We start from the raw sequence: 27,398 nt of genomic DNA on the forward strand, positions 1-27,398 counted from the left end.
GACCAGCAGCTCTGTTTCAACAAAAGGACAAAAGATCAGAGAATGTAACACATTTTACATCCAGTCTTTGATTCAATTCAAGTAAAAAGAGCATGAAGATAATCTGAGCGCATCCCCTGAAAGCTGAACACGAAGTGGAACATTAACCCTCATCCTACTGACATATTTAATATACACAGACTACTGATTGAGGTCCTCCAAGAATAAATTAAGAATAAACCTTATTTCTTTTCAGAACATCATTAATGTCATCCAAGAGAGAATAGTATCCAAGAATAGTATTATTACAAAAAATATATAATTAATATGCAAATTAGAAATGACCATTTCACCAAAACTGCAATTATCTAAAAGCTTGTTTACCATCCTCTGACTCTGACATCATTTATTTTTCAGAAATCTCAAGTAAACATGATTTGTGTTGGATTTATAAGATGAAACCAATCGATGCAATTCTGACCTCAACATGAAATACTTGAAATAAACACACAGTAAACATCGTGAGGCCCAGACATCTCTCGGGTGTGTCCTGGTCTCCTCCGGGGCCTCCTCCCAGCAGGTCGTGCACCTCAGCTGGCTCCTTTCAATGAGGAGGTGACTCGGCTCTACTCTGACACATTCACCTTATCTCTGAGACTGAGCCCAGACAACCTTCAGAGGAAACTCATTTTTGCTGTTTGTTTCCGCAGTCTCATTCTTCAGTCACTGCCCACAGCCCATGACCACAGGTGAGGGTAGGAACACAGATCAGGCTTTAAATCAATAGTTTTGCTTTCACACTCAGCTCTCTCTTCACCGCAACAGACTCGTACCACATCTGTGCCAATCTGTCTGTCAATCTCCCACTCCACTCTCCCTTCACTCAGGAACAGGATCCCAAGACTTAAACTCCTCTACTCTGGGAAGCAACTCAGGAACTGCCTAGATTTGAATGGAAACTCCATTCTTTTCTGGCCTACAACCACAGCCTCAGACTTGGAGGTGCTGATTCTTATCTCAGATGATTCACACTCAGTTGCACACCACCCAGTGTGCAGGAGGAAGCTGAGAGAACCACATTATCTACAAAAAGCAGAGATGAAATCTTGAGCCCACACAATCTGATACCCTCCAACCCTTGGCTGTGCCTCACAATATTGTCTATAAAAATTACACGACCAGGAATGAGCATCATTTGCAAACCAAAGGCTCTCTGTGGTTGCACAGGGACAAGAAACAACTAAAATATGACAAAATAATATACCTCTGGGTTCTACATATTTTTTTAACCCTCATCCCAGTCAGGGGAATGAGGGCTGGGGGTTAAACAGCACACTGACCTTTAATATACAGTGTAAACAAAGAATGGTGCAAAAAGAAGAAATGGGGTGTGATGGAATGAGCTAGTAGACGCGAGGATCTGAATCAATTTAAATCGTGTGATCAATTTGGAAAATGTAACACATGCAAAACCTTAAAACATCTCACAGCTAAAATAATTTTACATGGAAGAGTGTTCATTGCAAACTAAGGTGACTGGGGTACGGTTATGCATAACGCCTACAAGAGGGCATTTCTGCTAAAGGGAGAAATACAAGGCTCTGATGCCAAGGCTTTAGAAGAATACTATATGTATTGATGTTTTTATAGAAGAAATCATGGAAAACCTTGTTTTCTTTGGGATTCTGTGGGATTCTGTATCCCATCTTTATCCTTAGGTGCTGTTTAAAAAACAATCAATTTCACTTGTCTACATATATCAAGGGGAAAAAAATCTAACAATCCAACAGCTTCACATGACTGTAAGAGATCGAGGAATATTTTAAATAGTTTGTTTGTCTTGTTTGGATGTGTTCAGACATCCAACCTTATCGCTGTTTTCAGATAAAACCCAACAAACCCATTTTTCTTGAATTAAGGAGAACGGCCTTATCTTATGAAACAGACTGTCAGTGATAAAGTTTTAATGCATTCATACATTTATCCTCGCACACTGATGCTCATATTTTTACACCAAATATCTTAAAGTCCCTTCGTGCACAGACAATTGGTAGCCAGTTTTCAGTGGAGCAGGATAAGAAAAGACAGAGATGGATTCTAATTTGAATTTGAAGAACTTTTAGTCGACTACACTCTTGTATATACTTGTGCATATATATAATCATACTACCTGTTCATACACATAGAGCTGTTGTTACTAATAGAAAAGGTCATATCCACAGATTGGTGTTAATTACACAGCCTGGAGAGGAGTTTTGCTCCAATTATGTGTACGTTGTGTGATTTTGAAAGCTGAATATAATGTTATTTCACTCAACAGCATTAGACTTTGAATTAGTCGAGCTAATTCATTTTTGGGGCCTAATTACATATCAAGAAGTAATAGAGCAACATAAACGTGCATTTGGAGTAGCTTTTCTGGCCAGTGTTCACTTTTCTTTAGACGTTCTTGGTCTTTAATAACTTCTCACAGAAATACTGAGTTTTTTTCAAGAAGCCAAGCATGACTTCAAGCATAAAAAATGATGCATGATTTCAGTAGTTACAATTTACAGCTAGTTATTGCATTATTTCACATATGAATTTATGATCATTTTTGTTGATCTTTTTTTTTTTTAACTTTGTCTGTGTGCCATTTGGTGCTCTGAAGGTTTTCTTTGTTTTTCATTAAATAACTGCCTGTTGTGTCCATACTGTCATATACTGTGTGGATGAAACTGTCATAGTCCTGATTTTTTGTTGAGTTCTGGTTGCAGGTATATTTTTGGGGTTTTGTTGTGTTTCTAGTTTTTATGATTACTGTTGACCTTGATGTCTGAGTCTTATTTGTCTTTAGTTGTCTTGTGGGTCTTGTGTCTTGTTTGTTTTGGTTTCACTTCCTGCTGTTGGTTCCTTTCCCTTCTTTGTAATTGTTCGGCCTGTCCTCATTAGTTTGATTGTTCCCTACTGTGTGGGTTTATTTCTGCTTCATGTGCGTCAATGTGTTTTCGACTCTTCTCTCTTTGGGTTGCCATTTTTGTTTCAGCCTGATATTTATTTATTAAGTCTAATAATAATTCATTCATTCACTCCCTCATTTAGTTTTCATGTCTTGTGTTCTCTCACCTTCACCCCGACACCCCCTCTTCATAAAGCTGAAGGTGAACTGCAGTCTGGTGATAATTCTCTGTACTAACATACTGTGTAATATTCAATTGTTTAAAATCTATTTATGGTTAAAATGGAACAGAGAAGCTTTCCAACAGCATCACTGTTAGAGGAACAGCTAAATAACAACAATACATTATTGCTATTGTTGTTATTTTGTGATTAACTGTGACTTGATTATTTGGTACCAAGTTAAAACTTTTTAGATATGTAGGAGGGAATCAATTTCCAGCTGTAGCTGAGCTTACCAGTACACATATTACCAGACACTGCCGCTGTATATTTAAAATTAGACTGCTGTCAAAGTTTGACTTTGAAATGTTCTTGTTTTTTAATGATATCAACTTTATTTAATACACAAGTGTGAAGACAGAAATCTTATGCTAAGGGGAAAAATATTGTGACAGGTCTGGCACTTTATTCTTATGAAATGATTATAACACAAAGCCAACTCTGGTTCTGGCTATTATTCAGTCTGGTTCATTTTTTTTTGAAGGATAATGTGTCAGTCGAGTCCTTGGCAGAAATGATCAAAGAGGAGCTCTGCCATGTCACAAGGTGAATTACGCAGAAAAAGAAACAGCAGAAACAGCATGTCACCTTCCCACAGTGCCATTTATCTTTACTGTGTAGGTCAGGCAACTCAACTGCATATTTGTTATATATATATAATACTGCACTGCTCACTTTTCATGTGCATCAGACAGAGGTCTAAGGCACTACTACATAGTTACATAGGTAGTTACATAGTTACTATGTAACTACAATTCCTTCTTTAGCCATTCATCTCAGAGAAGTTTATAAAACTTAAACTGTGCCCTGTTATCTGAGACACAAAGTTACCAGAATGTATTACATAACTGGTTACACTGAGCTGTCAGGACACCAGGACTGCTTGTAGCATTTGGAGAGTTTCACATTTCATTTTTGCTTCCACTTGATGTTTGGTTAAATTTCAGAAAAACGGGTTTTCCTTCAAAGTAAGAGCTTTACAGCAATAAACCACTGTTAGGATTTGGGTCGGGTTACATAAAGTCAACAAATGCAGCAAGAATGTGTCCTGAAATGTCCATTTATGACAAGCTGCATAATGCAACACCAAATCCAGAAGACATTCTTTTTGTATCTCTCTGATATTAGCATTTATAAAGTAACTGCAGTATTTCATGAGATTGGCAGCTGCAGTAAAGCAGATCCGCAACAAACTGCCTTTTTCATGTATTTAGTGCTGCACCTAGGGCAAAATGACCCGGTGAAATCTCAGTGTAGTCACAGAATGAGCATGTGATTTTCTGATCCAGTGCCTTTTCAGACAGAAATATTATATTATTAAGATCAGCAAGCATTACTTACACAGAGATGCAGAAATACTACAAAGATATTCAAGACAACTACATCTTAGGCTGAGTACATAATAAATGTGTGGGAAAACAAATTTAAAAAAGAAACCACGTAGACATGCACAATCCATGCTGAAGGCAGTGAAAGGTTGGCAGGTATACAACAACAGCTGCTGACATAGAATTTCAATTTCAGACCACATAGACAAACTGGCTGGGAGAAGATGGAGCTGGTGTAGGGAAGGAATTAGGGGCAAGAGAGCAGGTAGGTGTGGAAGCATGGCAACACAACAGGGACCACTCCTGGAGAAAATGTGAACTGCAGCTCTTTTGAGAAGCTCATGACTGCCATGTTAAGATCAGCACTGAGTTACTATAATTATGAATTTCCCATGGATGACATTCATGTCAGCGGAGGTCTAATGACTCTTTTAAATGTGCAATTTGAAACCTAATGATCCTGAAATGCCAGCCAAGTCCACTATTCAGTGTAAAGTACTGTAATCTCAATCGATATGCTGCCAATTTTAGTATTTTTAATCATACAATCATAAGAGCTTCTTGAATAGTCAGATAAAAATTAATGCAATAAAACTATATCCATGATGTGAACGCACCAGCAGACTCAACACAGAGAGCAGATCACAGAAGCTGGCCGGTCTCCTGGAATTATGGTCCTGAGTTTAATTGCCTACACTTAACTCAGTTTTGTGAGTACTGTTATTCATTTTCAGTGAATCTATTATCACTGAATTTTCAATTAAAGCACACTTGAGTTAAAAAAAAGACACATGTAAGTCTACTTATATTTGGGAATTTAATCTCTCTGAATAAAGTTCTTTCTCGGTCAGCCTTTTTCACTCTGGAAAGTATTCGCCTGTCTTAGGTGGCAGCTCCAGGTATGATTAAAGACTTGAGTCCAGTTGGCCGAGAAACAAATGAGAGCAGACAGCTCATAGATGAGGACCGCCACCTCTCGGCCAGCTCACTTCACCTTTTGAGGAGAAAATCCAAAAGAGCTGTAATCAAGCCAACTTGGTCAGATGGACCTCAACATTTTGGAGGCACTGGGGCATAAAAAGGATTAGAGCAAAAATTGGCTAAATTAGCTGCTGGATAGCATGTTTCAAAGCAGAGTGAGTCAGGACAGAGAATTATGGGTTAAATGATTTTCTTCGAGCAATTTAATGAAAAAAAATGGACGGAACGGAAGGACTGCTTCCTTTTTTAATAAAGAAATCATACAGATGAAGAGGCACCGGCAGGCATGTAGAGCCTTGTGTTCTGTGTCCATGTATGTATTTAAAATATATATTTGGCAGTTTTTTTTCAATGGTTGTCAAGCATGATCATTCACTGAAGAGGCCACCTACAAGACCTAAGACTAAAACAGATGTAGGGCAGGTTGTGGTTTATTTCTACTTGTCAGAGGTGAAGCTGAAAATTTTTAGAGCAGGTTCAGTCTCATCAACCGTAAAATGATGAGTCAGTGTCACTGATGCATTGCAAAAGGAGGTTTAATGTGCTTCTCATCCATAGAGCTCAGGGTTGCTCATTTAGGCTTTCATTACTGTTTTGCAGCTGTTACAGACTAAATTTGGGATTTCTTTTTTTTTTTTTTTGAGGTAGAAATCAGTTGAAACAAGGGCTTAATTTTTAGGAGGAAAGAAAATGCTGAAACACCTACATCTATATAGTTTTTCCTTTGATACTGGAATGAGTCTCCACTACTTTCCTGACCCGGTTCTCATAATGAGCTACAGTCTGAGTCTCATATATACTTTTTATGTTGTGTTTTTGTTTGTTTGTTTCCACAAAGAAGACAGTGTCTGTGATGTTGTCACCATTCTCATAGTCATATATCACCTGGTACACACAGCCACCTGTAACAGTGAGAAAATCGCTTAGTACAGACAACTGAGACGCTATGATCCATCATGTTTTATTGCACATCTGCTAAACAAATGCAGACCCTTGTTCTGCTGCCAAGAGGAAGCATTTGGCAAAACAAATAAAACATTTTTCTTTTTATAATCCTCACTTTCATTGTCATGTTGGTGAATGTTAAACGAAGGCTAACTGATATCTTGTGTCGATGCATGTCACGGGAAATGAACAAAACAAAACAGACATCTGCCAATAAGACAAAAGGAATAGTGGTAGGTTAGGTGTTTAAAGGAAGCCACTCGTTACTTCATCAAGCATACTCATAGGTACTAGGAGAATGTATGTAGTAATAAACCAGAATTAATTATTAAAGGGTTTATTAGGCTTTTCAGATGTGCTGTTAAATTAGTGGATGCTGAGTTAAGAAGTTTCAAATAATGAGGTCAGTGCAAGTACTGCTTAAAATACTTGATTTTGGACTGTTGATTCTACTCTTGGAGATGTATAATGTAAACAAGAGCCAAAATATCATGTCATAAGCCCCAGCCACCTCCTGTTCAGACCCTCTGTGTGTGAATGTCAGCCAATCAGAAGACAGCTGGCTTAGTTAAAAAAGGAATAAAGAGCTTGTTTCACAGAGAGGATGAACAGAGGAGCTGGACCAGGGCCCAAAATACGACACCACTCTGGAAACAAAGTGAAATTAAAAACAAAAGAAAAATTATGAGAAAAATATAAAACTGTAGATACCATGCTGATAAATTGTGTGATCTCTAAAAGTCATGATGACATATGTCGGAAATATTGCAAGAAAAAAAAATGCATATCACACATACATCAATAAATCAAAAGACTGGTTTATAATTTCAAAAGTAAAAAATAAATATAAGTTATGACTGCTTGTGATTCTTTTCATCTCCAGTATTATGTTGGAATTCTTTGTTTCTTTACATTGTTCTCAGTTTTTGTTTGTGGCTTCGTCTGCTTTCCCTTCTGTGTGGTTGCTCTGCCATCATTAGGCTCACCTGTGGTCAGTTAAACAGCCAGTCACCTCAACCTACAGTGGTTTGCAAAAGTATTCGGCCCTCTTGAACTTTTCCGCATGAATCAATTTTATTGGAATTCCACGTGAAAGACCAAACACAAAGGGATGTACACGTGAGAAGTGGAATGGAAATCATACATGATTCCAAAGATTTTTTACAAATAAATAACTGAAAAGTGGGGTGTGCATAATTATTCAGCCCCGTGAGTCGATACTTTGTAGAACCACCTTTTGCTGCAACTCCAGCTGCCAGTCTTTTAGGGTATATCTCTACCAGCTTTGCACATCTATAGACTGAAATTCTTTGCCCATTGTTCTTTGCAAAACAGCTCCAGCTCAGTCAGATTAGATGGACAGCGTTTGTGAACAGCAGTTTTCAGCTCTTGCCACAGATTCTCGATTGGATTTACATCTGGACTTTGACTGGGCCATTCTAACACATGGATATGTTTTGTTTGAAACCATTCCACTGTTGCCCTGGCTTTATGTTTAGGGGTCGTTGTCCTGCTGGAAGGTGAACCTCCGCCCCCAGTCTCAAGTCTTTTGCAGACTCCAAGAGATTTTCTTCCAAGGTTGTCCTGTATTTGGCTCCATCCATCGTCCCATCAACTCTGACCAGCTTCCCTGTCCCTGCTGAAGAGAAGCACCCCCAGAGCATGATGCTGCCACCACCATATTTGACAGTGGGGATGGTGTGTTCAGAGTGATGTGCAGTGTTAGTTTTCCACACATAGCGTTTTGCATTTTGGCCAAAAAGTTCTATTTTGGTCTCATCTGACCAGAGCAGCTTCTTCCACATGTTTGCTGTGTCCCCCACATGGCTTGTGGCAAACAGGACTTCGTATGGTTTTCTGTTAACAATGACTTTCTTCTTGCCACTCTTCCATAAAGGCCAACTTTGTGCAGTGCACGACTAATAGTTGTCCTATGGACAGATTCCCCCACCTGAGCTGTAGATCTCTGCAGCTCGTCCAGTTCCATACTCCTTCCATTTCTGAATGATGGCTTGAACAGTGCTCCGTGGGATGTTCAAGGCTTGGGAAATCTTTTTGTAGCCTAAGCCTGCTTTAAATGTCTCAATAACTTTCGGTCTGGTCTGGTCTGGTCTGGTCTGGTCTGGTCTGGTCTGGTCTGGTCTGGTCTGGTCTGGACTGGACTGGACTGGACTGGACTGGACTGGACTGGACTGGCTGACTGCTCCCAATATTCTCTTAGACAACCTCTGAGGCCATCACAGAGCAGCTGTATTTGTACTGACATTAGATTACACACAGGTGGACTCTATTTAGTCATTAGCACTCATCAGGCAACGTCTATGGGCAACTGACTGCACTCAGACCAAAGAGGGCTGAAGAATTATGCACACCCCACTTTTCAGTTATTTATTTGTAAAAAATGTTTGGAATCATGTATGATTTTCGTTCCACTTCTCACGTGTACACCACTTTGTGTTGGTCTTTCACGTGGAAGTCCAATAAAATTGATTCATGTTTGTGGCTGTAATGTGACAATGTGGGAGTGTTCAAGGGGGCCGAACACTTTTGCAAGCCACTCTACATGCCTCCTGTCTTTCATTTGCCTACTTGTCCTCTTTTTTTCCCCCGAACCTTTCAGGGATTTTCTCTTGTTTTCCTTCAGTTTGCAATTGATTTGCTTGTGCATGCATTTTGAGACTTTTGTTGGATTTTGCCTTTTGCCCGCCCCTGGTGAGCCTTGCTTTGCTTCCTGTGTACGACGTTGGCATTGATAAAGAATATAGATCAACTCTCTCTGCCTTTTGTGTGTCCTACATTTGGGTCATCTTCCCCGTGGTTTGTCACAATTGTGAGAAAATCACTTTTACAATTCAGCATTTCTATTCCATTTTAAAATATGGCTGTAATTTCATCAAACTATCTAATACTCTAACCAGGAATACATGAAAAACAACACCACCTCATCACTCCTGCAAAATCATATAGATACAATCACATTCCTAAACCTTCTTGTGCTCTAGAACTAAACTCCATCCTGTTCTCGCAAAATAAATAAACCAGCGGATATGCGAGGGCCATGCTGCAGTGAACAAGTGCTTTGGTTTTGCACAGCTGTATTTTTGTTGTCATGCCTAAAAATACTTAATAGCAGCATTTACATGTAAATGAGCAAACAGAAAAGTCGTCAGTCTACTTCGATTCTTTCCCATGTAACATAATTGCCATGATTGTGGTACTCGGCACTGCTACTTCCAGACACCAATCTGCTGTTCAGCATTTGTTCTGTCTGCTCCATCAGTGGAGTCCAATTGAAATATTGATCTTGTTTTACAAAGCCCAAGGTATGAAAGACTTTAGCCCTTTGAATATATATGTTCTGTTAATGCAAAATCAAAGCTGCTGAATTTAGATTTTTGGGTGGGTTAACACACAGGAATTCATTCCTCAGAAGCTGCACACACTCCCATATTAAAATGTGGCAGCTATCTCATCCATCACTGTGAAAATAATTAGATTCAGGCCTGAGCCAAATAAATCCAACAGAGACAGAAGGCAGTTTGGAGCATTGCCATTCTGCGCCGGTGTTAAAACACAAGCAAGCAGACACGACAAACATTATTTACTGATCATTTGTGTCAGGCGGTGACTGCAGGAGCAGAGATCTGCCCAAAAGCTTGTGATAATTGATGGTGACTACGTGAATGTGCCAGTGATCACAGACTGTTGTGATGAAGGGTTAATACACACGAGACTCTGTAATACAATTGTCCTCTTTCGTTTCAATGTGTTTTGCTTGCAGTGCAGAATAAAGGAATAACATTTTCCACTTCCCTTCATGTGTGCCATGAGTTCACAAACGCAATAACCTTAAATGCATTACAGCACAATATGCCAAAGCACGCATTTGCTTATATTTTATTAGATAAATAAACACATTGTGCCGCAAAGTGGAAGAACACACGTTAAAGTGTCTGCATCATTGGCGCTTTCAGTCTGAAATAGTAATTAAAGTAACAACAAGAAGTTTGATATTACTATTATAGTTCTATATTGAAAGCAGATGCACAAAGACTTTGAAAGTGTGAGCCTGATTGCTAATAGTGACAACATTCATCTCTAAAACTGATTTATTATAAACAACTGACAGTCTAATATTTCACAGTTCATTTATTCAGAACTACTGCTTTGTAATTAGCAGTGATATTAGAGGGTCACTGGTCACTTCATTAGTTACAGTTTGGTAGTACCAACAGATTGTTGAGTATCAGAGATTTGGGACATGATAGAGTCACACAGTTGCTGTAGATTTGCCGGAGCACATACATGACAGTGATCTCCCCTGGCCAGTTAACGTCGTCTCAGCATCTGACTAGGATGCCTCCTGGACGTCTCCTGGGTGAGGTTTGAGTATCTGTGCTTGTACTGCTCTCTGCACTATAAGTTAAAATTAAGAAGATCAATTAATGCCAGGATTTCATTCTTCTTTGAAAACACAGAATATATAAATATTTTAAGAGCAATGTCAATAGGCAAAAGAGTCGACACGTAGATTTTTAATCATAATGATTTTAGTTTAATCTGTGTTCACACCAAAAGAAGGATGCAAGATAATTCAAAACAGTGGGTTTCACTTTAACTTGCACTCATAATATAAGTACGATTACAGGAGGATTACCTGCAGCTTGGGGATTTTTGCTCATACCTGCTTTTCTATCAAACATCAGAATGCTCCTTGATGACTCCTTTCAATAACAACACTGCACTCTTTTGCTCCCTTCATACTGCTACAGTTTAATTTGGTAGAAAACTGATTTTTTTAAATTAATAGTGGCCCATTTCCAACAATTGTCTAGCTATTATAATCGTTGTTTACTCACAACAATATGATAACACAGAATATGACATTATTATAAAGGTGGAACACCTTTACTTTTGATGCCTTTAGTACATTTTCCTGTTGCTTCATTCAACATTTTTTTTTATTATTATTATTTTTGCCAAAGAAAAACAAAATCTCTATTTAAAAGTTAAATTATTTGATCAGTCACTTCAAGGTGCTTTGTACTGTAAGGTCAAAACCCTACAATAACACAGAGAAACACACAACAATTAAGTGACCCCCTTTGAGCAAGCACTTGGCGACAATACGAAGGAAAAAACTTCCCATGAAGAAACCTCCAGATAACCAGGCTCGGGGTGGGGTGGCCATCTGCCGTGACTGTTTGGGGGGTTAGGAGAGGCAGACAGGAAGATTAGACAAGCACTATGAAAGAGAGACAGAGATTAATAATAACTAATTATTAAAGATTAAATGCAAACTGATCTATAAACACACAGAGAGTGAAAAGAGATGAGTGAAGATGCCAAATGAAGTCTTTTCTCTCCTCACATATGAGTCTTTGCCAGTCTGCCGTGACACATCGATTGCCCTGCAAGGTTTCAGGACATACACTACAGGTGATAGGATCAACATAACATAACTCATCACTGGACTCTAACCGAGGACCTCCTTGCTGTGAGGTGACAGTGCTAACCACCACCTACGATATTACATGATAATATAACATATTTTTGTGCACAGTCGAGCTGTTTAAAGCAGCTTTTGTGAGCAATACAGTGTCTGTGCATGAGCTAAATATGGGCTGAGAATTCAAATAATGTGGAGCATTACTTATTAACACCAGCCAAGCTGCTCCAAAAATTGTTAGCAGCCATGCTTTTTGGCTCCACTGGCAGGTAACCAACCATGATGCTTTCTGTTGTTCAGATGTAGCCTGGCTGGGAAAATATTCAAATGGATAAAAATAGTAACATTTTAGAACAAGAGGCATTCAAAAAGTCTCTTGAACACTAGTTATAATATTGATGCAAATGCCCCTGCTGGTAAATTTTAACTGACCACAGGATGTATTCACTTTTTTTACAGCATACGCCATTTCAGCAAAAACATGACTGTGTTGTTTTTGCTTCTTCTTCTTTTTTTTTTCTTTTTTTTAAGGTTTCTGATATAAAAAGTTGCTCCAGCACCATTATGGGTGGCAGTTAATCAGCATCACTGGCAACACATTAAACACCTTCTGGTATTTTTGAGCTTCAAAATAACCAACAGAGCAGGTTTCACCTTTTGAAGGTCGTCCCTCCTTAATATCAAACTGGGTACCAGTGGATTCAGAGATGACAGTCTTAACATGAACCAGTTGCTGGTTTTCACTGAGATTTTAATATGAATAACTGCTGCCACCTGCTGGAGCAATTTCCTTGTTATTAATGCTGAGCTTCTAAATGTCAGAATATATTAGTAGAAAGGGGGGAAAAGGCAAACCGCTATCTAACTTTATAGTTCACAGTCCACATGGGGCCATTAATCTTGTCATGTTGTCACACAAATATGCTCTTAACCTGTTCATCACCCAAACCAATGCTCTCAAAACATGAAGCCACACTGCTGCTCACTGATTGTCGCATCGCTTAACAAAATAAATAATAAAATATTTATTATGAATAAAATTAATCTTTATATTATTAATAAAAATTAATAAAATATAATAAATAATAAAAAAATAAAGCTTTCCCAAAGCTTTTTGGTTTGTCTGATCAACTTTATCCATATGCAGTTATTGCAGCTGCGTAGCTAACACGCTTCAAAGCAAAACTCCCACATCTCACATTTGTTCTACAGAAGTTATTTTTAATAAACACCTGTCAAATGAAAGGTTTGCTTCTGAGAGGCAGCATGTGAATCCTCTTCAGAAAACAACCAAGACAACTAACTGGAATGAGAGATAACATGTTTTTTTTCTTAAAAATAAAAAATAAAAAAAGCAAAAAGGGTAACTGGGAGGGGGAAAAGGAGACCAAACAGCAGAAATACATTAGTTTGTGCAACAGCAAATACAGCTGAATTATATACAAGCATATCTTTACTGAACATTCATCAACAGCTTCAACTATGCATGTACAATGAGGGCTCTCCTATCGGTTTACAGGAAACGTGTTGTTTTCAGCTTGAGTTTAATCAGTCGTCACTATTTGTTCCAGTCAGCGCTGAGCAGCCAGTGTTTTCAAGTGCTACAGAGGTCTGCAAGAAATGGTAATGCAATACTTCAGATGTTCAGGAAATTAATATGGAAATTAGAAACTGTAACATGATAACATTCAGCAGCTTGCTTTCAGCTCAGAAATAGACGGACACTCGAGTTACTGTTTGATGTAATGAAGGATGAAAACGTCAAAGTAAGTTGTAAGAAATGAGTTCAGCTTGAGACGTGTTTATAAGACTTGTCGGTCTTAAAATAGCTGGTGGCTTTTTAGGAGAACAGTGCAGCCACAAAACTCTGTACAAATTGAATGAATATCTATCTTAGCTGCTAAACTTTGTATTTATAGTACATTAAACTGTTACTCTATACTGTACTAAAACAGACTGCAGCATAAATGTTATTGTTAAACTGAGAACTTATGTAAACATAACAGAGAAATCTAAATCTCAAACTGACCTGAATATGGAAGATCCCATAGCATGCTTTGAAATGCAGCTCAGAGGCTGCCAGATCTGTCAACAGTATTGGATTTCTCCAAATATTGTAACCGTTATGAACAATCATTAAGGCTGAGTCTAGGGGTTCATCTAAAATTGTTAGAAAAGCAAGGCTTGAGACCAAAAGGTTGCTGGTTTCAATTCCAGTAACATCTGAGGATATGTGGGTGGGAGGAGAAAACAAATAAAATATGACGCTCTTCCATTCTTTCACCAAAAGGAGACAGTGCAAGGCCAGCCAAACAGATTTTTCAGTCAGGCCCGTCTTTCCACATCAATTTTTTAAATTATTACTCCACCTCCCTCTTCAGGGATCCACATAAAAATCTTCTTTATAAAAGAAACATAAATTTGTACAAGTATTTACAAAGGGAAGGAAGGGGAGAACAAGGCATTTAGTGTTTGGGTTCTACAATAATCCACAAAGACATTGTTCCACATCCCTCAGTCCAACATTCAAAACATTACAGGATTACAGGAGTCCATTTGGAGTGTTTTTGTTGCAGTGTTCAATCTCAGCCAACTATCGCTTCAGGGCGTGATGTGTCCTGGGCCAGCCCAAGTCCCTGAGACATTAGCGTTTGACTTCTTAGTTTTTTGCTAACAATCTCAACTCGAGTCTGAATCACTGCTGTCTGAGGAAGAGGATGAGGAGGAGGAAGAGGACGAGTCTGAGCTGGAGCTGCTTCCGCTGAGGCGTGATGGCTGGGCGTGAGTCTCCACTGCACTCGGCTTTTCCACTGAGGAGAAAATAGCAAAGAGAACAATGTTTAATGGATGCACCTGTACGAAAAGGAAGAAAGCACTGAAGTGTTTCTCTCAGCGTCTTTGCCAAAACAGCCCATACATGCAAAACCTCACATTTCATCTGGTTTTTACAGACAATTCTGCTTCTACAAACAGTCTAGTGATGGAGAGTGTGAACCACTGGAACCAAAGTTTCCTAAAACAAAAGAATAGCTCATTTATAGCCAGATGTGATATAATGGCCAGGGGATAACATGTAAACAGAAGTTAAAGCTGTAACTCAAATACACACAGGGTAGAAAGACGGATAAACTCCAGGGGCCTGATGCATAAAACTCTAGATTCACAACTTAATCTGTGTAAACACAGAAATAGTATCTTCTTTCCATCTAAAGCCAGCTGTACACATTGTCCTCTTTTGCAAATCAAAAGAGGAAAAACCTTAAGATGTACAGCCTTAAATATAGTCTAAACGTCACCATAACAGGCTTGAATCGCTCTAGAAAGTGTGCACACGGTTTAAAAAGGTATGTTTTAGCTCAACACTTTCTAAATTCCTGCTTGTGTGGGGGTACAGGCGCGCACATGTCTAATACTATGCATCCCGCTTCAGCACACAATCATGGCGTTTAAATACTTTGCCATTTTTCTCGCTCATTCTGATCTACACTCCTGGTTTAATCCCTCCCTGCTACTAATGCATTTGCAGGCCGATGAATGTTCTTACTCTTCATACAATCTTTAACAGCAGGAGAGAAGAAGATACTTTAATGAAATTCAATTTTCAATTCAATTGTATTTATATAGCACTATATCACAACAACAGTTGCCTGTTATTGTAAGGTTAAGACCCTAAAATAATAAAGAAAACCCCTACGAGTGTTTCTCAAATAAAAGCCCATTATGGTATGCAGATAAGCGAAACAAAAGCCCTGTCCACACTTTAAAGAAATAAACAAACTGGTTTTCTAATGATCAGCAAAAGTCTCAGACACCTTCACACACATGAGGCATTCCATATTATTATGATGGCTTACTGTAGATTTACACAACCAAAACACATTTACATCTCAGAGGGATTTTTAAGGTAGTTTGTTACTAAGTATAGCATTATATGAAAAGACTGTCCTGACTATACAAACTAGAACACAAGTCAAATCCAACCGTTCTGTCTCTCCCAATTTAGAATCACTATTTAACCTAACATGCATGTCTGGAGTACTTGAGGGAACTCGCACAGGGAGCAAAGGCCAACTCTACACTTGAAACGCTGTGCCATCTTCGCTGAATTATTGAAGTGCACAGTATTTGAGTAACTTAGAGAAACTGTAAGTTGCTCTGAAAACCAGACATGTTTGCATCCACACAGAAATGTGATGATGTGAGAGCTTACCTTTAGGTTTCGTGGGTTTCTTGACTGAATTGAGTTGTCCGCTGACATCTTGCAGCCTCCTCTCTAGCTCCCTCCTCTTCTCCAAGGTCAGCTCCTCTTTAGACTTGCCAATGCTGCCTTTCTTTGCTGCTGCAATATAAGATGATAAAAAGGTTGTTACAGAGCTGGGGACCATACAGAAATACAGTGGTAAGTATACTGTGTCACACCATTACTAAGTCAGTACTGAGTAGTGTTAAGTTAAATACAGAGATTAAATTTCTTGCTCTCTTCACTAATTTTAAGTAGCAGCTTAGTAGTGCTACGCTGAGCTCTGCAGTCATATCTACATGCTGTAGTTGTGACCAGTCACCAGGGGGCAGCGTCAAATATTTGAAGAAACCATCAACTTTAGCTACTTCTATTCACTTTGTTGGTGCTTTAGCTTAGCATCTGCTGCAGAGAGAAGTTATAACATACAAAGAAATGATTTGTAGTGAAATTAAGACTTGCAGTCTCAAGTCTGCCTCCATAGACTCTGGCCTTTACCCGTCAGGTTTTCATTCTGTGTAGCCAAAGAGCTAATCAAATACACGTCAACTCAGAACTTAATGTCAAGAGGAAACCTAGCCTCTCTGTCACTGACAGACATGAAGGAGGGCGCTAGATAGAAAGATTTGAGTGCAACACCGAGGTGATGTGGTTAAACTGGTTAAACTAAACTACATGCCTGTCAGATAGGCGTAATCCTCTGCTACAGTTTTATTTCCCTTGTCAGTCCAGTCAGGGAAATATTACACACTATTGTCATGAAAACCAGATATTTTTGTGCAGGAAAACTGTTATTTTTCCTGCATTAAAACGAGTGTACCATCGTTTCCAAGTCCAAACTTAGATGGCACTGATTAAGGTTCTTAATTTTTTTTTTTTTTTTTTTTTTTTTTTTTTTTTAAATATACATAATTTTTTCTATATATCTACTTATGTATCATTTGTTGTTAAGCACCAACCACTATGAACGCTCTTTACAGATGTTGGATGCTGTTTATCATGGAGCACTGAGATTCATCACAGGATGTAAAACTCTTGCCAACCATTGTACTTCATACTCTTTGGTTAACTGGCGTTCACTGTCCACCCACAGACTGTTGCATTAGTACATTTTCAGTCATAAATCAGTAATTTGTTTACTACAAGTGTATCTAACTTACTATGTGTCACCTGAACAGAGAATCTAGAGCCTCCGCTCACAAGCTTTTATTACATTCACTACAAAAAACCAAAAACAACTACTAGGTTCTTGTTTTTGATGTCAAATAAATGTAATACTAATTGAAAACTTGTTTAGTTACAGCAGTACAATACATACTGGGTTTAGAAATGCAGAGGCAGAAAGTATCCACTCAGCCTTGTAAAGACTCTTTCCAAGAATTTGATTATATCAACTGTGAGAGCCAGTATACGGTTAACTTTCAGGAATCAAAAGCATTTGTGCCATTTAACCTCAACACTGGATCAGGTTGTTTGACTTTGGGAACTGAAGGGGCATTTGGACGCAGACGCTATCAGCCCTTAATAAGAATATATAATTGCCCTCCATGTGTGGCTGCATGAGTCAAAACTACCGATTCTTTCTTCAGCATCAACTTTACTCTCCAAGTTTAACAGTCTATTTTTTTCCTACATGCTAAGATGTACTTAGCCATTACAGACTTTAACATATGTCACATGTTAGGTACTGATAGTAGGTTCTGACACTCAATACCTTGTCAATTACAAAAACATCCAAGATATTGCTAAACAGGAATATGCTGGCGTTGTCTTGGTGGTCATTTTATCTACCTTGTTCAGCATACGGCTTACGGGGCTTCTTCCTCAGACATGTCATCACGTAGCGCTCGAGCTCTTTCAGTGTGGATGGTTTGAGTGTTTCAAAGTCAATCTCAATCTCCTCAGGGTTGGTGTCCCTCAGTGAGGGCTCCCTGGACTGTATGATGTGGACCACACGACCCAGCTTCTCGCCTGGTAACTTGTTGATGTCGAGGCTTAGCTGGCGCTTCTCATCGTATGACATGGGCACGATCTCTTCTTCTTCCTCCGAGTCATAGTGTGGTAACATGGAAGTGGCAAGTGGAGGGTAGAAAGGCTTCTTTGAAGTCCTGAAATAACAGAAGAAGAGCACAGCTATCAGCTGTTTTGCATTCAAAACATTTAACTGGTTGAACAGTATAATTATTTGTTTCACTAAACCCCAAAAAGGAAGTATGATGAAGATGAGATCAAGTTAAAAAAAAAGAAAAAAGAAAAAACTGGTGTGGTGGTTCACTCTTTATACTAACTTGCTGTTCTTGTTACTCTTCTTCCCCTGGCTTTTCTTGGCCTGGGAGCCACCTGCTTTGGCAGATTTGCTCTTCAACTTGCTGGGCATCTTCCATTCCTCAGAGCCTGCTCTGCTTCGGACTCCTCGATTTCGCTTCTCCAGCTTTTTCTTTTTCTTCTTCTCCTTTTTGTCCTTTTTCTCCTTTTTCTTTTTGGGCTTGACGATGGGGCCTTGGGAGAGAGCAGCTAGCTGCTCGTGCACGGCTCGGAGCTGAGAAAAATATACAAATTAAAGACGTTTTTGTTTCCACGTTTAGTTTGATGCAACAAACACCCTCCAATACCTCAATAGTAGCTACTCAATATCTTACTTGTGTGCACACCTGGTCCTGTAATTCAGCCAAGCGATGTGCTCGCTCCTCCTCGCTGTCTGAGCTTGGGCTGCTCTCACTCTCCTCACTCTCGCTGCTAGGCTCACTCTCAGAGGTGGAGGAAGATGAGGAGGATGAGGAGGAGGAAGATGATGAAGAGGATGTTTGATGCCCACTCATGGACATGGCTGTGTGCTCCATGTGTGGTTCATCTGGCATCTTGGCGAAACGGAACTCAAAGACATCCTGAGGCATGGGGGGAAAAAAAATAAATTAAAAAAAAGTTAAATGGTAAGAAGGGAGGAAAGTGAGTAATAAAGTAGCAAATATAACTGAAGAAGCCTGTGTGAGGGCGCCTGGTCCATGTAACTGCTGCTCACCTGTAGTTTCCGTGCCATCCCCACAACATCGTGATCAGGTGGATTGTACTTGTAGCAGTTGGAGAACATCAGTCTTACATCACTGGCAAACTGTTGAGCATCTCTGTACTCACGACAGTCCATCTTCCTCTGATTGTAAAAAACAGGAAATGGACATTTATTAGATTTTAATAGAAGATTTTTTTCCCCCACTGCATTTTACATTCACATTTAAAATCCTTCCCCCTTCTGTGTTTTATCATTTCAACATGGTATGTTTAGTAAAAAGAAATATTACTATTACAGTACTGCGAGCACACTTTCACGCATTCAAAGTCACCTTGATGGTGCTGAGGTCCATAGGACACTTGATGATATCGTGATAGTCATGAAGTCCGAGTGCAGCTGCATCCACAGGTGTGTAGAAAGGCCATGCATACGCAGCATGTTTCTTTGATAACATGTCCTTCAGCAGCCCACTGCAGTACCTCAGCTGCGGGCTGAGTTTTCCCTTCCTTGAGGGCTGAGGTTGAACAGAATCGGGCAAGTCCTTCTTGGGGGGTTTGATGGGGCGTCCGCTGCCAACTCTGCGTCCAGTGCCAGCCATCATTGGCTGGAGCAGGACAGGGCCTCCAGGACTCCTGACGAGCCCAATCCCAGGTGGGGTCTCCAAGCTTATGCTTCCCATTGAGGAGACAGTGTGCATGGACGTGTCATGAATTTGACCCCCGTGTCCCCCTTTCCCCAAGCCCACCATGTGCGGCGTTCCTGACATGCCCACAGTAGTGAAGCCCATGGTAGAGGGTGTGGTGGTATCTGCTTTGCGTTTTACACCTTTCTTCTATAGAAAGAAAAAGTTGGAAATTGTTGTGATCACTTTATTATGGCTTTGTTACACGGTTTATAATCCTCACAACTGAACAACTGAAATACTAAATCTTTAACAAAGGACAGTTTACTTTCACATTTAGTGCTGTTAAAAAGGAACTTAAGTGTTTCAACATCGATTTTGCATGCTAAAATCTAGATATGCAAATTATTCTAATCAGCATTCTGTCTTACATACCTTGGTTGTGGGCTGTGTAGGAGGCAAACCCATAATGTTAGCTGGTGGCAGGCTTTTAGTTAGCACAGTCTGGGGAGAGTTGGCCAGCATGGAATCCCCCGTGTCTGAGGATGAGGGGGAGTAGGCTGACTGGGACACTGCTGGCACCTGCTGAGCCCTTGATGCTGGTAGATAAAGAATATTAAATTTAAGAGTTGCAACTCAGCTACTCAACAACACCACCACCTCAATCATAAATGTTGCTTTCATAATGCCTTCCTGCTTGTAAATAAATACATCTTAACATCTTTAATTGCCAAAATATGGCTCAAACAAATTTGCATATCTAAAACAAAATGCTCCAGTTTTTAGCAGTAAATTGGAATAAAGACAATATGAAACTCTAGAAGCCTGTATCATGATTTTCACAATTACAGGCAGAAATGGGAATTTTGGATAAGAATTTAGTGATTCTGGTTCCATTATCGATGTAACTTATTGATTCCTTATCACTTTTTTGATCAATTCTGGGTTCTCACAAGCTTGGCTCTGAAAGTTACCACCATCGCTAAGCAGCATAAAGACATCACATTTGTGCAAATTAATTGTACGTTGTGTGGTCAAATGTTTGTACTTGTTGGATGTATTTTGCCTCTTTGTTGTGATCAGTGTTGGGTCATTACTCAAAAAAAAAAAAAAAAAAAAAAAAAAAAAAAGTAATGCATTACACAGAATACTTTTATTAAAAGTAATGACTAAGTTACCTAAATTACTCACAGAGAAAATAATTCATTATGCTACTCATAACATTACTTTCATCCTACTCTGTAAAATGACCCTAAACGCACCGTCTCATAATTACCCTTTAACAGTATAAACCTGAGGCTACAGTCACTCACACCAGCATATTTGCAGTAAGCTACCCAGCTATTTTCCACCTCCGACAACTGAAATCAGCTAATTGTAGCGCAAGTAGAAGAACCGATAAGCAAGCAGACTAACGATTCTGAAGAATTCGACTACCAGGAACCAGTTCTTGGTAGAACCGGTTCTCGATTTCCATCCCTACTTACCAGAAGATTTACGACCTCTTCCCCTGCTGTTTTTGTTCCGAGGAGCTGGAGGAGGAAGTTCAACTTCCTCTTCGGGCATCTGGGCCACCTTCTGAAGAAAAATCTTCTCTAGGGATTGGGCCATCAGCACAATGTCATCTGTTGGCTAACCAGAAAAAAAAAGCAACACATGAGCACAAATAATATATAAGTACTATTTTTTGCATAAATGTCATTTCAGTTTAACAATAAAGGTTTTGTATTTTTTTTTCCATATTTGTTAACAGACTGACAGGAACATTCATGCAATTTTAAAAACATCCCTTTTGATTGTTATGTGTAAATAGATCAAACAGATAATTACAGATTCTTGAAAAGAATTTCCTAAGATTAGTGCTTACATTTCATAAATAATAATAATATAAACTAAACCACTGTTTTCCCACATAAAGATGTTAACAATCACCATAGAAATCCCAGGCTAAGACACTTCATATGGTTGTCTACGAGACAACTTAATGCAAAATGTAAGTTTGTATAATCATTGAAATGATCTGTTACACACAAGCCATTGCTTAATTTACACATCTAGGTTGAGTTGAGTCTGCTTTGCAAAATTATTTACATGTAGCACATTTCTGCAGTCATTAGGCCTTTTGTCTTTCACTTTAAATTTTTCCCTTGCTTCCCTTAAGTTATGCTGAGGAGCACATGTAGTACATGTTCTCTTGCTATGAAGGATAGCAGAGAAATCACAGGGCATTTTGTGTAAAGTAAAGGGAAATGGTGAAGGGTTTAAAAAAATAAATAGCCTCTAAAATTTCTGTGCCTCTGCTTGGATCATTAACAAAAATACACACAACTTTGGTCAAGTCATTTAAAAAAAAAAAAAAAGCCACCAAATCTTGCTAGATTTCCCCACTGGTTTGCTAGAAATCATTAAACACTGTATTTTAACACTTATTTTTTCACTCTGAGCTGACAAAACACAGTTTTACGCCTGCTCAGTGTAAGATCACTGTGTTAATAAATGCAATCCAAAGGGAATGCTAGCTTGTGAGAAAGGAACAAATATCAATTAAAATGGAATAAATAGCATGGATAAAAATGTGTTTTTTACCTTTTGACCTACCTTGTTGTAGATGTAGCAGTTGGTGAACATTGTGTTGAAGTCCTGTATGCACTCACTTGCACTACGGTAGAAGTTATTTTCCAAGCGTTTCTTAATGGTCCCCATGTCCATGGGTTGTTTGATAATTTTATGGTAATCCTTGGGAAAAAAATGAATTATTTTTTTTAATTAATAACTTTTTAATTTATGGCTCTACAGAAATACCAATCCTACTTGTTTACTTGTTAAAGTGTGGACACCTTTTCCATAATGGTCCCAAGATGTTAAAAATATGTTTTAAAAAAAAAAAAAAAAAAAAAAAATCAAAAAACCTGAGATACAATCATCTATTAACAAACCAGAAAGGATCATTTATAATAGCCAAAAAATAATACAGAATATTGGATATTTATCACAGTATCTGAAAGTAGACACATTCAAACTCAGAGTGTTTTATCAAAGCACTTGGATTCAACCCACCGGCAGGTTAAGCTTGTAGGCATCCACGGGCTCCTGAAAAGGCCAGGCAAAGTGGTGCCTCCAAAGAGACTTCATCAGGGTCTTCTGGAGGTACTGCAGCTGGTTTGTCATGCGGCCTGGTCGGGTAGGATCCTTCACTGGGGGCTGTGGAGGGGCAGGGGGACCCTGGGGCATTGTGTGGGGTAGGGAGGGGCTCTCAAAGTCCTCGTACAGCAGGGAGGGCTTACGAATGCGTTTGCCCGAGCTTGTGTGTTGGTCCATCATAACACCGGACAACCCAACCAGAGAGCTGGAGTGAGGAAGATTTAAAAGCACAGGAGAAGAATTAATGACAATGATTTAAAAAATAAAAAATTTAAAAAAAATAAAAAAAGAGACCCTGCATTCACATTACAAGGAAAAGAAGGAAAGAAATGCTACCTTAATACCTCATGTGGAAAAAGCTGGCTGGCTGTAAATAAACTTTTAAGGTGGGAGAGGATAACGAAGAAAAATATAAGAAAAGACACACCCCCCCCAAATGGTTATCTAGGAAACCAGGATTTCATCAATAGGTTGCAACTTTTAGCACTGTCATGGGAGCCATGACTGTCCTATAAGAATGCTGCTGATAAGGCAATAAAGTCAATGTCATGTAATATGCAATTCAGCAAGAAACATACAGGCAGTCTGGATAATCTTCAGAAGTTTGGGTTCAGTTTCTTTGAACACTATGTTTTGACCGTTTCACTGTTGCACTTTATCAAGTTGTAACAGAGAATCTACTAAAAAGTATAAGAGTTGTACTTAGCTAGATAAATCTTATAAACAATAGCCTCAAAGTCAAACAACAGTGACACACTAGATAAGTACTTATAAACATGATTATCTTTTCCAGATAAAATGTTTCCTCTGGTTTTCCCCACACACAAAGGAATAAATGGAGGATACACCAATCAATGCCTTACACAAGCACTGTGGTCTCCCCTGGAGATGCACCATAATAAACAGGGCAGAGAACAAATTCCCCCATGGGCCTTAAGAGAGTTAATTAAAAAGAAAGCAATCTTTTGGAGATATCAGCATCTCTGCAAGTTATGATCTCCAGTTTGGATGTAGTCCAACAACACCACGTTCCATAAAGAGCACTTTTCAATGCACCATGAGATGACAGAGGTCGCCTAGTTCATGTAGTTAAAGGACACAGAAAGTCGGTCCTTTCTCACCTCCATCTGAGCACCACAGCTTAATACACACATGCCCTACTGACACACAAACAATGGCTAAGCCGATGAGCCGGTTTTCTACATCAAACAGAATACAAGCAGCACAAATAACTACTAAATAGCATTAAGGGTGCCGGAAAAAAAAGGAATTTGCAGAGTAGTAAACATAAGAACTTTTCTATTTCCAGGCAAATGTTTTAAGCTCTACTTACTTTAGTGTTTTGAAGCATTTAACAATTAAATGGAAAAAAAAAAACCAAACAAACATCCAAATATACATCCAATAACACACACAGAGAACAAAAACAGTCAGAATGCCTGTTTTACTGAAAGCATTTTAAAACTTAACGTGCTTTTCTCCAAATTAGTTCTGAACACAAGATTATGTGAAAGAAAATATAACTAAAGTCGCAACATTTGTGCAAAAACACAAACACCGTTTAATTATCAACTTGGCTCCATGTGACTATTATGGCTTTAGTGTTTGAACCTGCATTTAACCAGCTTCTGTTTTTACTAAACAGAGACAAATTAGCGAAGGCTAAACAACCTGTCGTTATTATTTAGTCAAACTGATCAAAGACTCTCAGTCCACCAGCTGCTGATCGCGTGGTTGGACGCCCCGCCCTCGCTGTTTGTAAACACCACTTCACAACGACAGAAGCCAATATCTGACGAGCATAAGGGGTCCAAAAAGACACAAACGTCACATTTATTAAAGAGCACTGCTCGGAAAAGAATTTTTTTAAAAATTTGATAAAACCCTCGGGCCATCAGGCAATTTCAGCCATTTTGCCACAGTCTCAGGGCGTTTGTTCACCAGCAGCACAGAAGCTGCGAGCTGGAAGCTAAGCTTGCGAGCTAGCGGCGACAGACTGCAACAGCGCTTTATGAATATAACAATACACCTGGGACTGCCAAGTTGCAGTTAAGCAGATGTGTGTGTGGGGGGAGAGGGGAACAGTGGACGGGTTATTTATAACTAGTTTTCTTATATGATATTGTTTTACATTAACGACAGCAGGTTGCATGAGCAATGAATGACACGACAGACAGACAGACAGCCGGCGGGGAGCACCCGGCTGACCTAGCCGATGGAGATGCAGCTGTCATTTGCCTGCTAATTAGAAGCTAAACGCTAAAGAAAACGGAAATATAGGCTCCACAAAACCAGTGTGCAAATATTAAGATTCAGAGGACTTCAGAAATATGTGCAGAGTTGATAGTCTCCTGTGTAAGCTAGCGTAAGCGGGCTGTATCATAAGACTGGCTGACGAGGTAGCGCTGTTTTGCTACTCGGAGGCTAACGGTAACGTCACCGTAGCAACAATGTGGTTTTTATTATATAATTCCCATCCTCACGCGGACTACAAAGCCCAGCAAATGTCCTCAGTTTGACCCGAAACACTGCGGACATTACCTGTCGTGAGGTGGGTTGACGGCGGCTTCCATTGGGGTGAGGGCGGAGTGTTGTTACGATCCAATTTTTCGCCGCTGTTGACGCTGCACTTCCACAAAACGCTCAGCGACCAACTCCGCAATGAAATGGCGACTAAGCGCTTCCGCTTGACCCTATATAAACCCCTCTCGTGGCAGTGCCGCGTCGTTCCTGTCACGTGGACGATGATTCCGCGCCATAATTGGCTGTAAGCAGGTGTCAGTCAAACAGCACAGTCTGTACATCTTGTACTCTGAAAATATTGCATGTTTCAGATTTTTTATACAGTAATGAGCTATCTGGCGTCGCACTGCGTTAATAATTGCTGTAATTTTCAGGCTAACGCTTCTCTGTCTATATGGATTAGTATGTTTTGTCCTCAAGAGAGTTTGGATTGTCATGCAGGTGATCTCCGTTTTATTAAACCCACTGCGGAATACCTGGGTAGCAACTGTATTTTTTTTTTTTTTTTTTTTTTGGTGAGATGTTTCCATTTAAAGCGGCACATTCATGAAATAACCCCCCTAGCTGCTTTGTGATTGATGCCCTCAAAAAAATGGACATCTTTTTTTCCAACTCCGTGACTAACCGCTTTAAAGAAGCTATGTTTAACAGTATCCTGCAGTCTAGATAGATAGAAAGACAGATACATGTGCAGTTTCCCAAAAAATAAAAATAAAATAAGAGGAGGCTGGGATTGTTGACAAGCAGTGGCAACAGGTTTCACTCGTCACTGCTGCACCATAGAGCACATTCTCCAACAGACTGATTCAATGCCACAAGGACAGATACAATAAATCTTTTATGCAACACATCTGTATAGCGATGCATCATCTGTGCTTCAACAGTTTATTTCTACCCTGTACTGTGCGCACGACTTTCATTACAATATACACTGACTGTAAAGTTTTTACGTAAACGTAAACGTATTCATTAGTAAGCATTTTAAATTAAGTTTTATTTTTGCTGTGTTAAATAGATATTTAATATATATTTTAAATGGAGATATTTTTCTTTAACATATTGTTATTATTACGTAATATTACTTACATATTTGGGTTCATATTTGTTTCGCCATGTTGCATATAAGCCAAAATAATGGCATTTATATTCTATAATATTTAAGCTATTTTGCCATTTTTGTTGTCTCGAGCTAAATTTTCAAAACTTTTGTAGTAAAAAGGATAGACTGTTTACCTTTCCCTAACCTGGAGAGTTTTAACATATGCAGGATTAAGTTAATTGTAACTGGATGGACTTGGTTTGCAGTATGTTAACCATTAAAATTCGCATAGCATCATTACAAAGCTATGATTTGTTCATCTGACTAATAGTTGGTGAAACAAAGCTGTTTTTAAACCTTATTGCTCTGCACTCTGACGCCAGAAACCTCCATCCAGCAGAAAGAAAGTAAACGTCGTTATGCAAAGGGTGCAAAACAAACCAGCTATCAGCTGTAAATGTCTTGTACACAGCACAGGGATGCTGAGTTCAGCTGTGAATCACCGATCAGCTGTTAGACCGTTTAACAATTTGATCACTTCGGTATTTATTGAAACAACTTGAAAATAGCATTGTTTCATCAGCTGTATTTTGTCCTACAATCGAAGCCTTTTATATAAAATCAGTCCAAATTTACCTACAAGTTAACCTTACTGTGTCTAGCTGCTTGAAGTTCTGTTCAGTTGAATGATATGGTGGAAACCTACACTTTATTTTATCCTGTACTTGTTAATGTTACACAGTGTAGTATGCTGTGATGGCTAAAACACAAAACAAGGGTAGATATTTGATGGAAATTCTAATTTGGACTCACTTTGCACTGTTGAAGTGAAATGTGGCATGATGCATTCCTTCACAGTCACACACACAGGCTGTATACCCCTGGATTTATTGTATTTTTTCATAATGAACTGTTCATAGCAGGCTGGTGATAAACAAAAGTATCAAATTAACCGGATCTGTTGCTGGACTTGAAGTTTTCATCT

General features: G+C 39.1%; 1 protein-coding gene across 7 annotated transcripts; it reads right to left on the bottom strand.

The window, feature by feature from the left end:
* Positions 1 to 13,041: 13,041 nt before the first annotated feature.
* brd2b (bromodomain containing 2b) lies at positions 13,042 to 25,528 on the bottom strand. 7 transcript variants are annotated; one of them, XM_040030768.1, is made up of 12 exons: positions 25,393 to 25,528; positions 22,768 to 23,056; positions 22,309 to 22,446; positions 21,198 to 21,342; positions 20,146 to 20,309; positions 19,420 to 19,920; positions 19,101 to 19,229; positions 18,733 to 18,966; positions 18,370 to 18,620; positions 17,873 to 18,189; positions 16,052 to 16,177; positions 13,042 to 14,651 (listed from the first exon to the last, which is right to left on the bottom strand). In XM_040030768.1, the coding sequence occupies exons 1-12, from the start codon at positions 25,422 to 25,424 to the stop codon at positions 14,521 to 14,523; spliced, it is 2,457 nt and encodes an 818-aa protein (XP_039886702.1). In that variant the 5' UTR covers positions 25,425 to 25,528; the 3' UTR covers positions 13,042 to 14,520. The 7 variants fall into 7 exon arrangements, with proteins under 7 accessions (XP_039886702.1, XP_039886701.1, XP_039886700.1 ...); XM_040030767.1 differs by having other exon boundaries at positions 18,721 to 18,966; XM_040030766.1 differs by having other exon boundaries at positions 22,297 to 22,446.
* Positions 25,529 to 27,398: the final 1,870 nt, after the last annotated feature.

Source organism: Simochromis diagramma, unplaced genomic scaffold, assembly GCF_900408965.1.
Source record: "Simochromis diagramma unplaced genomic scaffold, fSimDia1.1 OVJJ01000361.1, whole genome shotgun sequence".
In the NCBI taxonomy this organism is placed as follows: Eukaryota; Metazoa; Chordata; class Actinopteri; order Cichliformes; family Cichlidae; genus Simochromis; species Simochromis diagramma.

Excerpts from the sequence above, each read along its gene's own strand:
- brd2b (XM_040030762.1), bottom strand. The coding sequence starts at position 25,424 with ATGGAAGCCGCCGTCAACCCACCTCACGACAG. Across the intron at positions 23,057-25,392 it reads GTCAACCCACCTCACGACAG|CTCTCTGGTTGGGTTGTCCG; the intron begins GTAATGTCCGCA and ends TCCTCACTCCAG. Across the intron at positions 14,652-16,051 it reads GAAACCCACGAAACCTAAAG|TGGAAAAGCCGAGTGCAGTG; the intron begins GTAAGCTCTCAC and ends TTTTCTCCTCAG.